Source organism: Biomphalaria glabrata, chromosome 17 (genome assembly GCF_947242115.1).
Source record: "Biomphalaria glabrata chromosome 17, xgBioGlab47.1, whole genome shotgun sequence".
NCBI classification, from domain to species: domain Eukaryota; kingdom Metazoa; phylum Mollusca; class Gastropoda; family Planorbidae; genus Biomphalaria; species Biomphalaria glabrata.
In genome coordinates, this window is record NC_074727.1 from 27103812 (window position 1) to 27119606 (window position 15795).

At 40.2% G+C, this 15795-nt stretch overlaps 1 protein-coding gene across 3 annotated transcripts in view; it reads left to right on the forward strand.

Annotated features, from left to right (window-relative positions):
• Positions 1–15795, forward strand: part of LOC106079506 (uncharacterized) — a 262219-nt gene that overhangs the window by 222509 nt on the left and 23915 nt on the right. For all 3 annotated transcript variants that reach the window (XM_056015519.1, XM_056015522.1, XM_056015521.1), the window contains exons 27-30: positions 661–807; positions 919–1097; positions 5773–5879; positions 12587–12830. In XM_056015519.1, the coding sequence (XP_055871494.1) occupies positions 661–807; positions 919–1097; positions 5773–5879; positions 12587–12830 (677 nt within the window). The remainder of the gene's footprint in view (positions 1–660; positions 808–918; positions 1098–5772; positions 5880–12586; positions 12831–15795) is intronic.

The following is a 15795-nucleotide window of genomic DNA, read 5'->3' on the forward strand; positions in this document are numbered from 1 at the left end:
CCTCTGTAATCTAAAAACTTGTTTCTACTTCCTTAGCAACTGACTTTACCTCTGTAATCTAAACTTGTTTCTACTTCCCTAGCAACTGACTTTACCTCTGTAATCTAAAAACTTATTTCTACTTCCTTAGCAACTGACTTTACCTCTGTAATCTAAAAACTTGTTTCTACTTCCTTAGCAACTGACTTTACCTCTGTAATCTAAAAACTTGTTTCTACTTCCCTAGCAACTGACTTTACCTCTGTAATCTAAAAACTTATTTCTACTTCCTTAGCAACTGACTTTACCTCTGTAATCTAAAAACTTATTTCTACTTCCTTAGCAACTGACTTTACCTCTGTAATCTAAAAACTTATTTCTACTTCCCTAGCAACTGACTTTACCTCTGTAATCTAAAAACTTGTTTCTACTTCCCTAGCAACTGACTTTACCTCTGTAATCTAAAAACTTGTTTCTACTTCCTTAGCAACTGACTTTACCTCTGTAATCTAAAAACTTGTTTCTACTTACCTAGCAACTGACTTTACTTCTGTAATCTAAAAACTTGTTTCTACTTCCCTAGCAACTGACTTTACCTCTGTAATCTAAAAACTTGTTTCTACTTCCCTAGCAACTGACAGATTACCTCTGTAATCTAAAAACTTGTTTCTACTTTTCTAGCAATTAATCCCGCTGATCAAATTTCTTCAAAGAAAAGGAGCTCGCTCTATTACATTGATTGGTTATCGCGGTGAAGCCTGTGGGGTACCAGATGAGAAGTATAGCCTGGCGCCATTGAAAGAAGCTCTGGAAACTGTCTTAGACCAGGTTGGACATCTTCTCATGGCATTGAATTGTAAAACTGATTCGTTTGAACCTTGTACTTGACTAGAGACCTCTCTATTCTATAATTTAAATGTCTCTATTTGGTTTGAACAGCCTGTGGTCTTCATCCCGGAAGGTGTCTCGGACGCCGCTGATATTGCAATCCGTAGTCAGGAACCCGGCAGAGTTCTTTTACTTGAAAATATCCGGTTTCACCCGGAAGAAATAGGAGTGAAAGAATTACCTGGAGGGTTAAAGATCAAGGTCTCTTATGATGCTCTCAACGACTACCGGTATTTCTAACTTAAAGCTCATTAAGATTCAGGTTCAATATGTTTACTAATCAAACGATAGCACAAGCCTGTTTCTCTACTTACTTTGACTTTGTTTCATTTGCTTCACTGAAAGTGATTACATGAAACTGAAGTTTAAAAAAAAACACTAAAGATATTTGTTTAAATATTCTAGCACTCTTTGATTAGAAATCATTCAATGACTCATCTTTTATCTTTGTTTCAAATTGAAGTCTCATACTAATAATAAAAATAAAAGTTTTTAATGATGTTTTAGAATTTAATTACTTACCAAGAAGAACATTTTTCTCTGCATTTACTTTAGGGATTAATTCTCGTGCTGGCCTACTAGTTAATTATTCCAGTAGCTCGTAGGACATTCAGGCCTCCCTGAACATAGTGTTTCGCGGAACATATTTTAGGAAACACTAGTTTAGAACAAATTTGAATATGCTGCTCCCATGGGAGCTCAAGAAAGTAGAAAGAAACTAGAACACACAAATTAAAAGATTAGACTCATTTGGCCAGACACCCCATTTCTAGAAACTCACTGTAGACCCAGTCTTGAAGTCTTAGAAACTCACTGTAAAACCAGTCTTGAAGTCTTAGAAACTCACTGTAGAACCAGTCTTGAAGTCTTAGACACTCACTGTAGAACCAGTCTTGAAGTCTTAGAAACTCACTGTAGAACCAGTCTTGAAGTCTTAGAAACTCACTGTAGAACCAGTCTTGAAGTCTTAGAAACTCACTGTAGAACCAGTCTTGAAGTCTTAGAAACTCACTGTAGAACCAGTCTTGAAGTCTTAGAAACTCACTGTAGAACCAGTCTTGAAGTCTTAGAAACTCACTGTAGAACCAGTCTTGAAGTCTTAGAAACTCACTGTAGAACCAGTCTTGAAGTCTTAGAAACTCACTGTAGAACCAGTCTTGAAGTCTTAGAATTTGTTTATTTTTAAAAGTAGAAACCAAAAATGGAATTTCCCTGTCGAACCGGAAGTGGGCGGATTTTTTTTTTCTTTTATCAAACACATTCAGAAACAAACGAAATAATTTGGTTGGTCACTTTACATGGCATTCAAAATAAACAAATGTAAGATATTGCATCATACACAGATATTTCAGGGTAAAAAAGCTTTAAAATAAGATATTGCGTCGTTATTTCAGGGTAAAACAGCTTTAAAATAAGATATTGCGTCGTTATTTCAGGGTAAAACAGCTTTAAAATAAGATATTGCGTCGTTATTTCAGGGTAAAACAGCTTTAAAAAAGTACTGTTCTAGCCAAATCTTTAGTATCACTATCAAAGTTACGACCAAAACAAAGACCTATAACTCTCAAAAAAAAAAAAAGTAAAAAAGGTATCTATTATGTGGATAGTAGAAGGACCTATCCTTCAGCTAAAGACTATGTATGCACTAATGAAGTAACTCTCTAAAAGTAGTGTCAAATGATTGATTTCAATCTCAGCTGACTTTGAACTCTGACCATTATTTGAGTTGGTTTGTTTTACACAGATTGGTATTCATTGTTCCTAACACAATCAAACAAGACACAAATAGAACATGACAAATAGAACATGACAAATAGAACATGACAAATAGAACATGACAAATAGAACAAGACAAATAGAACATGACAAATAGAACATGACAAATAGAACATGACAAATAGAACATGACAAATAGAACAAGACAAATAGAACATGACAAATAGAACATGACAAATAGAACATGACAAATAGAACACGACAAATAGAACAAGACAAATAGAACAAGACTAATAGAACATGACAAAATACTAAGAAAAAAAAAGACTCCACACTTAGTCTACAGCTTACAGAGCGATTTGTTTCCTCTCAAAGAACTCAGTGAATGTTAGTCTTAAAAAAAAGGAACATTTCTTACCGCCCCTTCCCTACCTCCCATCGAGAAAGAATCACTGGGTTATGTGAATGTAGAGATCTATTACACTTTATAATAGTCCCATAGTAGCCCTTTAGATCTATACTTAGAATACAGTAGCGTAGCTATGAATTTGCCATCATTTGGGGGCCCTGGGGGGCTTGACCTTTGTGGGGGCCCCTGCATCTTGCGTAATATTTAATAATTAATGTAAAGAATGGCCCGGAGGGATTTTCCAATTCTCCCCCTCCCTCCCACTACCCTAGCTACGCCTGTGTTCCTAAACAGTCATTGAGTCAACTTTGAACATTATAATGTCTATGTGCGGATATACACGAAGACATAGAGAAAGTTCAAGAGAAATATTGTCTAGTTCTGTCACCAAATTTCAAATTATTGCCCACACTGTGTGGATCAACGAGCTACTAAATTTTGTTTGGCCCTGATGAACAGCAAGTGTGGAAACTAGTCAGAGACTTTAGGACATCCCAGGAACATTCGTCCAAGTCCTAAGACACAACTAGACAGTGTATACAGTACACCTAGACAGTGTATACAGTACACCTAGACAGTGTATACAGTACACCTAGACAGTGTATACAGTACACCTAGACAGTGTATACAGTACACCTAGACAGTGTATACAGTACACCTAGACAGTGTATACAGCACACCTAGACAGTGTATACAGTACACCTAGACAGTGTATACAGTACACCTAGACAGTGTATACAGTACACCTAGACAGTCAATCTAGTTGCTGCCATCAAAACAGAAGAAAAAACAACCGAGTTTTTTTAGCATCGAGACAGGTGTGAGACAGGTGTGAGACAGAGGTGCATCCTATCTCCCTTCTTCTTCCTCCTAGCCATCGGTTACATAATGAGGAGAGCAAATGAACCAGACTGCCTTTGGTATTCAATGGCGTGAACAAAACCGAATGACGGACTTGGACTTCGCCGATGACGTAGCACTACTCGGGGCTACAAATAAATGCATACAAGAAATGACGGAGAGCCTAGACAGAGAGCCACCCAAAATTGGCTTCCGCATAAACTTGGATTAGACTAAAATTATGCGAGTGGGATATAAAGCAAAGGGTGTCCCCGTCAGACTTGGCGAGTCAAAGCTTGAAGAGCTGGACAAGTTCACATACCTTGGCAACATCATAACAATTGATGGGGATGCCTACCATAACACAATCGTCATTCCAACAGCAACAAATGCATGTGAGACATGGAAGTCATCTGTCAAAATTGAGAAAAGACCAAATGTGGCTCAACAATGGGAGTCAGTTACACAGATCGGGTCTTAAACTAGGAAATCCTATGCCGAACCGGGAGTCGAACACTTAGTGAGGTTTTGATAGAGGGTCGCATGAGGTTTGCGGGACATGTTCTCCGACAAAATGAACTACGCATACCAAGAGTTGCGATGAAATGGATGCCAATACGAGGAAAGCGCAAACAGGGACGTCGTTGTATAGCTTGGCGCCACACCTTAATTGAGGACCTCAGACCAGTGGACAGGAGGCTTCAGACATTGCCAGCGACAGATCTTTGTGAAGACAGCTTGCCGCCCAATGCGCCGAACTGCGCGGGAGGACCTAAGTCTAAGTAAGTGAGAACACCAACTGTCCTATTTCTAGACAAATCTTTAGAGCCGTTTTCAATATCCGCATCAAGGTTATTGAACCCACCCACCAAGAAAACTTTATGAACGTACGAGATGAATTCTCTGTAAAAAGAGAAAATATGTCCTATCTACAACTTAGAGAGGGATTTATTTGTTTCTTAATAACTCATCAATGTGTTCAATTAAAAACAAACAAAAAAATTTTACCCCCCCCCCCACACACCATAAAAAATCATGTATTGTAAAAATTAACTGATTAGTTTTATCAAATAGTGGTAATTAATTACTTATGTTTGATAAAAAAATGAAATAAATATTGCCGTATTAAGATATGACTGTACATGTGGCGTTCTTCCCCTAAAACAATCTTGTTTGTTTTTTAAATTATCTATATAAATAATTCTCTTCTTCCTTCAAGAGTTTTGTCGAATAGTAAGGAGTAAAGGAAAGATCACTCTGCGGATAGTCCACGAGAAAACAAGAGGGGTGGGAGAACACGTAGTCATAACCTAGCAGGGCAGGACCACAACCTAGCAGGGCAGGACCACAACCTAGCAGGGCAGAGACCGTTCCAATAGCACTCTTTTTTTTTTATTTCTACCTCACGTTAAAAAAAAAAGGGGGGGGGGTAATCTACTCTGTAGTAACTATCGAGGCGACAGAGCACGCTCAAGAGTTTGAACACAATCGAAAGATGACCTTTTTATTTTTTTAACTCGGACGGAGGGAGTTATCCTAGGTAATTTAAGAGCGAAAGAAAACAACAGAATTTTTGTCTGTATATTTCAGGAGATTGGTATGAGTTTTCAAAAGATTTTAATAATTTCCGGATATCTCCAGGACTTTTTCGTATATTTTGCAATTTCAGGAGATTTCCAGGAGCTCCTGACAGGAGACCGCGGGAAATCTGTTATAAGTTATAAAATGGTTTAATTTAATAATTTATACACCTAAAATTAGCGCGGAGCCTATAAAAGTGCTGGGCCCATTGAGGTCGCATAGGTTGCAGTGGCCTAAGGTTGGCCCTGCAAAATAGCGGCGTATGCTACGCCGCGGGTCGACTGGTTTATTTATATTTTACTTGTTTGACATTGATTCTTTGGTTTTGTCTTGAACCCAAACAATTTGTCTCTTGACAGAAACAAACTCAGCTCTCTGGGAGACGCTTTGATCAATGAATCATTTCTCAGCCTGTATGACGCTGACAGTTCAACAGTCGGACTAAAACACAAGACAAAGTTGGCAGGTTTGTTAAGTAAACACAAGATAAAGTGGAGAGGTTTGTTAAGTAAACACAAGACAAAGTTGGCAGGTTTGTTAAGTAAACACAAGGCAAAGTTGGCAGGTTTGTTAAGTAAACACAAGGCAAAGTTGGCAGGTTTGTTAAGTAAACACAAGATAAAGTGGAGAGGTTTGATAAGTAAACACAAGACAAAGTTGGCAGGTTTGTTAAGTAAACACACGATAAAGTGGAGAGGTTTGTTAAGTAAAAACAAGACAAAGTGGAGAGGTTTGTTAAGTAAACACAAGACAAAGTGGAGAGGTTTGTTAAATCAACACACGATAAAGTGGAGAGGTTTATTAAGTAAACACAAGACAAAGTGGAGAGGTTTGTTAAGTAAACACAAGACAAAGTGGAGAGGTTTGTTAAGTAAACACAAGACAAAGTGGAGAGGTTTGTTAAGTAAACACAAGACAAAGTTGGCAGGTTTGTTAAGTAAACACACGATAAAGTGGAGAGGTTTGTTAAGTAAACACACGACAAAGTGGAGGGGTTTGTTAAGTAAACACAAGACAATGTTGACAATTTGTTATGTAAACATTCGACACAAATTTTTAAGTTATTTGAAACTATTCTGGTCATTCAAGATTTTAAGATTTGCGTCAAGATTTGGTTTCAGTCAGGAGAATAGTCCAAGCCCTGGACCCAATCACTCACCATCACTCTTCCAAATAACGGCAACTGTGTCAAAACTACTGGGCCTTCAGCCTTATAAACATCAAGGCAAAATCCTACACCCAGACCAAGCTGAAAGTGTGCACATTTATTCATACACCCAGAGACCAAGCTGAAAGTGTGCACATTTATTCACACACCCAGACCAAGCTGAAAGTGTGCACATTTATTCATACACCCAGAGACCAAGCTGAAAGTGTGCACATTTATTCATACACCCAGAGACCAAGCTGAAAGTGTGCACATTTATTCATACACCCAGAGACCAAGCTGAAAGTGTGCACATTTATACATACACCCAGACCAAGCTGAAAGTGTGCACATTTATTCATACACCCAGAGACCAAGCTGAAAGTGTGCACATTTATACATACACCCATAGACCAAGCTGAAAGTGTGCACATTTATACATACACCCATAGACCAAGCTGAAAGTGTGCACATTTATACATACACCCATAGACCAAGCTGAAAGTGTGCACATTTATTCATACACCCAGAGACCAAGCTGAAAGTGTGCACATTTATTCATACACTCAGAGAATAAGCTGAAAGTGTGCACATTTATTCATACACCCAGAGACCAAGCTGAAAGTGTGCACATTTATTCATACACCCAGAGACCAAGCTGAAAGTGTGCACATTTATTCATACACCCAGAGACCAAGCTGAAAGTGTGCACATTTATTCATACACCCAGAGACCAAGCTGAAAGTGTGCACATTTATTCATACACTCAGAGACCAAGCTGAAAGTGTGCACATTTAACTATACACCCAGAGACCAAGCTGAAAGTGTGCACATTTATTCATACACCCAGAGACCAAGCTGAAAGTGTGCACATTTATTCATACACCCAGAGACCAAGCTGAAAGTGTGCACATTTATTCATACACCCAGAGACCAAGCTGAAAGTGTGCACATTTATTCATACACCCAGAGACCAAGCTGAAAGTGTGCACATTTATTCATACACCCAGAGACCAAGCTGAAAGTGTGCACATTTATTCATACACCCAGAGAGCAAGCTGAAAGTGTGCACATTTATTCATACACCCAGAGAGCAAGCTGAAAGTGTGCACATTTATTCATACACCCAGAGACCAAGCTGAAAGTGTGCACATTTATTCATACACCCAGAGACCAAGCTGAAAGTGTGCACATTTATTCATACACCCAGAGAGCAAGCTGAAAGTGTGCACATTTATTCATACACCCAGAGACCAAGCTGAAAGTGTGCACATTTATTCACACACCCAGAGACCAAGCTGAAAGTGTGCACATTTATCTACACACCCATAGACCAAGCTGAAAGTGTGCACATTTATTCATACACCCAGAGACCAAGCTGAAAGTGTGCACATTTATTCATACACCCATAGACCAAGCTGAAAGTGTGCACATTTATACATACACCCAGAGACCAAGCTGAAAGTGTGCACATTTATCTATACACCCATAGACCAAGCTGAAAGTGTGCACATTTATACATACACCCAGAGACCAAGCTGAAAGTGTGCACATTTATACATACACCCATAGACCAAGCTGAAAGTGTGCACACTTATTCATACACCCAGAGACCAAGCTGAAAGTGTGCACATTTATTCATACACCCAGAGAGCAAGCTGAAAGTGTGCACATTTATTCATACACCCATAGACCAAGCTGAAAGTGTGCACATTTATACATACACCCAGAGACCAAGCTGAAAGTGTGCACATTTATACATACACCCAGTGACCAAGCTGAAAGTGTGCACATTTATTCATACACCCAGAGACCAAGCTGAAAGTGTGCACATTTATTCATACACCCAGAGACCAAGCTGAAAGTGTGCACATTTATTCATACACCCAGAGACCAAGCTGAAAGTGTGCACATTTACTTATATACCCAGAGACCAAGCTGAAAGTGTGCACATATATTCATACACCAAGAGACCAAGCTGAAAGTGTGCACATTTATTCACACACCCAGAGACCAAGCTGAAAGTGTGCACATATATTCATACACAGAGAATAAGCTGAAAGTGGGCATTCCAAGCTGAAAGTGGGCATTCCAAGCTGAAGTGGGCAGACCAAGCTGAAAGTGGGCACATTTATTGCTTTTACCAGACAAAATAAGAATGAATTAAAAAAACAACAACAATCAGTTAATTAACTATTGGCTTAACAAGTGAAAGAAATCGTACTTGACTAATAATGTGAAATAAGTTTAATTAATTGTATAGGTTAAAATTAACAATAGATAACTTTTAAACTTTTTATTTTGACAAGCACTTCCGTGGCGCAGAGGTTAGTGTATTGGCTTGAGAAGGCTAAAGAGGTGGTTCACCTTTTTTTTTTATAGATGCATTTGAAAATGAATCCCCCATAGATCTCTTTCTCTGTCTCTAGACATTTCGCTAAACAAAAACAATTGGTAAAAGCTATTTGTAATGGCATATTTATTCTTGTTAGTGTAGATCTATTATAAATGTAATGACATGACTAATTGATACAACTACACTTCATATCTAAGTTTTATTTTAAAGAATTTTTGTGTTGCATGTTTACTGCCTCCGCTGTACTCTGTAGAACTCTCTCAGCAATCCCCGAACTAGTTTCAATAGATTGTGCAAGTCATTGGAGAATTAGGGTCATGACATGGCCTAAATTGTGCGACGTGACAAAAAAATATCAAAGGATAATGAAAGATCCTCTCGATGGCTATGAAGGTACTACTGTAAGCCTTGGAGAAAGTAGAATTACGTCACTTGCGCTTTGCGGTCGACCTAGATGATGTGACGGGGAGAGATGAAGAACTGGCTGTGACTTGGTGATAGGCAAAGACAAGACTTCCCCAGCATAGGGCACGTTAAACACCTTGAAGCATTCGTCAGAGTAAGGAACCAAACTTGAGCTACTTTCCATAGGCTTGCAAATCTTGGACGCTGACTGCAGAACAAGAGGATCCAAACAATGGCATTGAGATGCTACAGAAAGATCCTAGGTATCACATTTAAAGACCGCATCATAAAGCAAGAGACTAGAAAGAGGATTAATACAGTGATCGGACCTCACACACTAACCTGCTCACAACGTCCTCAGGGCTTGCAAAGTTCCACCTTGAGAAAACAGTACACCAGGACAAAGAGGCTGACAGAGAAAGCCAATGGGAAGACAGCATGAAAGAATGGAGGACATGTCATTGAAAGAGATTCAAGTCAAAAGTCTGAGAGCTACCTCTCATTTCATTCATCCATAATCAAATGTTATCTGGTGGGCAATTATTGAAGTGAAAGTTTTGTATGCATAACATTCATTTATTGTTGCTCTAGCCTGCCGAAGTGCGGGACAAGGAAACTTTGAATCCAATAATTAAACCAGGTTACTTTGAGTCATCCATGTAAAACCAGGTTACTTTGAGTCATCCAAGTTAAACCAGGTTACTTTGAGTCATCCAAGTTAAACCAGGTTACTTTGAGTCATCCATGTTAAACCAGGTTACTTTGAGTCATCCAAGTTAAACCTGTAAGACCCAAAGTCAGAAATAACTTAAAAGTGAATAATGTCGTCAAGGAGACAATGTCAAGAAGAAAATGTCAAGGAGACAATGTCAAGGAGACAATGTCAAGGAGACAATGTTAAGGAGACAATGTCAAGGAGACAATGTTAAGGAGACAATGTCAAGGAGATAATATCAAGGAGACAATGTTAAGGAGAAAATGTCAATGAGACAATGTCAAATGGACAATGTCAAGGAGACAATGTCAAGAAGAAAATGTCAAGGAGACAATGTCAAGGAGACAATGTTAAGGAGACAATGTCAAGGAGACAATGTCAAGAAGAAAATGTCAAGGAGACAATGTTAAGGAGACAATGTTAAGGAGACAATGTCAGTAAGACAGTATATCAATGTTTTGAATTCCCAACATCTTCATGCGTAGCTAGAAGCTGTCCAATCTTTAGTTGTTTACTTGTCCAATGTTTAGTTGTTTTCAAGTTATTACTTGTCCAATGTTTAGTTGTTTTTAAGTTATTACTTGTCCAATGTTTAGTTGTTTTTAAGTTATTACTTGTCCAATGTTTAGTTGTTTTCAAGGTATTACTTGTCCAATGTTTAGTTGTTTTCAAGTTATTACTTGTCCAATGTTTAGTTGTTTTTAAGTTATTACTTGTCCAATGTTTAGTTGTTTTCAAGTTATTACTTGTCCAATGTTTAGTTGTTTTCACGTTATTACTTGTCCAATGTTTAGTTGTTTTCAAGTTATTACTTGTCCAATGTTTATTTGTTTTCAAGTTATTACTTGTCCAATGTTTAGTTGTTTTCACGTTATTACTTGTCCAATGTTTAGTTGTTTTCAAGTTATTACTTGTCCAATGTTTAGTTGTTTTTAAGTTATTACTTGTCCAATGTTTAGTTGTTTTCAAGTTATTACTTGTCCAATGTTTAGTTGTTTTCAAGTTATTACTTGTCCAATGTTTAGTTGTTTTCAAGTTATTACTTGTCCAATGTTTAGTTGTTTTAAAGTTATTACTTGTCCAATGTTTAGTTGTTTTCAAGTTATTACTTGTCCAATGTTTAGTTGTTTTCAAGTTATTACTTGTCCAATGTTTAGTTGTTTTCAATTATTAATTGTCCAATGTTTTGTTGTCTTCAAGTTATAACTTGTCCAATGATTTTTAGCGGCCCCCGAAAGGGGAAAAGACGCTATTAGTTTTTTGTGAAATGTCTGTCCGTCTGTCCGTCCGTCCCGTTTAGATCTCGTAAACTAGAAAAGATATTGAAAATACGACATCACACTATTTTAGACCATTCAAAGTTCTGATGTAACGGCTACTTTTTTTTTCTGAAAGCGAAAAATCTAATTTTTAAAATCAGTTATGCAAGCATTTTTTTACAGAGAAAAAGCTAATTAGTATGCATTATAAGTTAGACTTAATTTAAAACGAATAGTAATCTTGTAAATGTCATTTTCCTGAACTATTTTATATTGCGAATTTTTTTTTATGATTTGATTAAGAGATTGAGCCTTTTCAAAACAATTGGATCAATTATAAGACATCAGTTAGACCAGGGGAGGCGCGGTGGCTGAGCGGTAAAGCGCTTGGCTTCCGAGCCGTGGGTCCCGGGTTCGAATCCTGGTGAAGACTGGGATTTTCAACTTTGGAATCTTTGGGCGCCTCTGAGTCCACTCAGTTGATTGCCCCAGATACCAGGATGTCAGGGCGAAATATTTTAGAGTCACTAATTTAAATACACTATTTGATAATGTCGACCCTGGGAAGGTACTGGGCTTTATCCGGGAAGTGGGGCTATCTACGAAGATCTGATTTATGAATTTGTGAACATGTTCTATTTACATTAGATTTTTACCAAATATTTAAATTTTTACTACCTTTACTATTTTAAGTGTGAATAGACCTTGATTTTAATTATATGACTGAATAGAATCTGGCCCTTGTTGTTTAGAGAGAGAGGGATCCTTAGGGGACTGCAGGCACGACATGGCCTAAATTGTGCCGATGTGCCTCAAATCAAAAATCAAATCAAATCTAATGGGTACCTGACATTATTTGGGGAAAAGTAAAGGCGGTTGGTCGTTGTGCTGGCTACATGACACCCTCGTTAATCGTAGGCCACAAAAAACAGATGAACTTTACATCATCTGCCCTATAGACCACAAGCTCTAAAAGGGGAACTAGTTAGGCCAGGTTCACATCTAACTTTACATTCACTTTCACCTATCCTTTGATCTGCTGAACCGTTGGGGCACTACACAAGATCTGTTAACCTTCTTTCTCCATTCTTATCTCTCATTTGTCTTTATATAATTTCATTCGGATGTTCTTTCTGAAAATATTGAAGCCTGCCTGGGTGGACCACTTCGGGGGCCGATTTTGAGTTTGTGTTTCCACACAAACTGTCTTTTGTAACATTGTTCAAGTTATAACTTGTCCAATGTTTTTTTTATTCAAGTTCTAACTTGTCCAATGTTTTGTTTTCTTCAGGTCTCAACTTGAAGAAAGAGGTGATCCGCTATTTTGAGCTCCGAGATACTTTAGAACATCCTGTGCTGGCTATCATTGGGGGCAAAGACAGTGTGGCGAATGTCAGCAGGATCCAGAAAATGTTACATTTTGTGGATGAACTGATTCTGTGTGGGGGCGTGGCAAGTGCCTACTTCGCTTCGCAGGAAACTGTCAAGATTGGGAAAACTGCTGTCAATGAAGCCTGCTTGAAATACTTCCATAAGTAAAAACAACAACATAGGAATAGGGCTTGGCAACCATAGCGCGTGTGTAGAGTACTAACAACAACATAGGAGTAGGGCCTGGCAACCATAGCGCGTGTGTAGAGTACTAACAACAACATAGGAGTAGGGCCTGGCAACCATAGCGCGTGTGTAGAGTACTAACAACAACATAGGAGTAGGGCCTGGCAACCATAGCGCGTGTGTAGAGTACTAACAACAACATAGGAGTAGGGCCTGGCAACCATAGCGGCGTGTAGAGTACTAACAACAACATAGGAGTAGGGCTTGGCAACCATAGCGGCGTGTAGAGTACTAACAACAACATAGGAGTAGGGCTTGGCAACCATAGCGGCGTGTAGAGTACTAACAACAACATAGGAGTAGGGCCTGGCAACCATAGCGCGTGTGTAGAGTACTAACAACAACATAGGAGTAGGGCCTGGCAACCATAGCGGCGTGTAGAGTACTAACAACAACATAGGAGTAGGGCTTGGCAACCATAGCGCGTGTGTAGAGTACTAACAACAACATAGGAGTAGGGCCTGGCAACCATAGCGCGTGTGTGTAGAGTACTAACAACAACATAGGAGTAGGGCTTGGCAACCAAAGCGCGCGTGTAGAGTACTAACAACAACATAGGAGTAGGGCCTGGCAACCATAGCGCGTGTGTGTAGAGTACTAACAACAACATAGGAGTAAGGCTTGGCAACCAAAGCGGCCTGCAGAGTACTAACAACAACATAGGAGTAGGGCTTGGCAACAATAGCGGCCTGCAGAGTACTAACAACAACATAGAAGTAGGGCTTGGCAACCAAAGCGCGCGTGTAGAGTACTAACAACAACATAGGAGTAGGGCTTGGCAACCACAGCGCGTGTGTAGAGTACTAACAACAACATAGGAGTAGGGCTTGGCAACCATAGCGCGTGTGTAGAGTACTAACAACAACATAGGAGTAGGGCTTGGCAACCATAGCGGCCTGCAGAGTACTAACAACAACATAGGAGTAGGGCTTGGCAACCATAGCGGCCTGCAGAGTACTAACAACAACATAGGAGTAGGGCTTGGCAACCAAAGCGCGCGTGTAGAGTACTAACAACAACATAGGAGTAGGGCTTGGCAACCATAGCGCGTGTGTAGAGTACTAACAACAACATAGGAGTAGGGCCTGGCAACCATAGCGCGTGTGTAGAGTACTAACAACAACATAGGAGTAGGGCCTGGCAACCATAGCGCGTGTGTAGAGTACTAACAACAACATAGGAGTAGGGCCTGGCAACCATAGCGGCGTGTAGAGTACTAACAACAACATAGGAGTAGGGCTTGGCAACCATAGCGGCGTGTAGAGTACTAACAACAACATAGGAGTAGGGCTTGGCAACCATAGCGGCGTGTAGAGTACTAACAACAACATAGGAGTAGGGCCTGGCAACCATAGCGCGTGTGTAGAGTACTAACAACAACATAGGAGTAGGGCCTGGCAACCATAGCGGCGTGTAGAGTACTAACAACAACATAGGAGTAGGGCTTGGCAACCATAGCGCGTGTGTAGAGTACTAACAACAACATAGGAGTAGGGCCTGGCAACCATAGCGCGTGTGTGTAGAGTACTAACAACAACATAGGAGTAGGGCTTGGCAACCAAAGCGCGCGTGTAGAGTACTAACAACAACATAGGAGTAGGGCCTGGCAACCATAGCGCGTGTGTGTAGAGTACTAACAACAACATAGGAGTAAGGCTTGGCAACCAAAGCGCGCGTGTAGAGTACTAACAACAACATAGGAGTAGGGCTTGGCAACCATAGCGGCCTGCAGAGTACTAACAACAACATAGGAGTAGGGCTTGGCAACAATAGCGGCCTGCAGAGTACTAACAACAACATAGAAGTAGGGCTTGGCAACCAAAGCGCGCGTGTAGAGTACTAACAACAACATAGGAGTAGGGCTTGGCAACCACAGCGCGTGTGTAGAGTACTAACAACAACATAGGAGTAGGGCTTGGCAACCATAGCGCGTGTGTAGAGTACTAACAACAACATAGGAGTAGGGCTTGGCAACCATAGCGGCCTGCAGAGTACTAACAACAACATAGGAGTAGGGCTTGGCAACCATAGCGGCCTGCAGAGTACTAACAACAACATAGGAGTAGGGCTTGGCAACCAAAGCGCGCGTGTAGAGTACTAACAACAACATAGGAGTAGGGCTTGGCAACCATAGCGCGTGTGTAGAGTACTAACAACAACATAGGAGTAGGGCTTGGCAACCATAGCGCGTGTGTAGAGTACTAACAACAACATAGGAGTAGGGCTTGGCAACCATAGCGCGTGTGTAGAGTACTAACAACAACATAGGAGTAGGGCTTGGCAACCATAGCTGCCTGCAGTGTACTAACAACAACATAGGAGTAGGGTTTGGCAACCATAAGGCCTGCAGAGTACTAACAACAACATAGGAGTAGGGCTTGGCAACCATAGCGGCGTGTGGAGAGTACTAACAACAACATAGGAGTAGGGCTTGGCAACCATAGCGGCGTGTGCAGAGTACTAACGACAACATAGGAGTAGGGCTTGGCAACCATAGCGGCGTGTAGAGTACTAACAACAACATAGGAGTAGGGCTTGGCAACCATAGCGGCCTGCAGAGTACTAACAACAACATAGGAGTAGGGCCTGGCAACCATAGCGGCGTGCAGAGTACTAACAACAACATAGGAGTAGGGCTTGGCAACCATAGCGCGCGTGTAGAGTACTAACGACAACATAGGAGTAGGGCTTGGCAACCATAGCACGTATAGAGTACTAACAACAACATAGGAGTAGGGCTTGGCAACCATAGCGGCGTGTGCAGAGTACTAACGACAACATAGGAGTAGGGCTTGGCAACCATAGCGGCGTGTAGAGTACTAACAACAACATAGGAGTAGGGCTTGGCAACCTTAGCGCGTGTAGAGTACTAACAACAACATA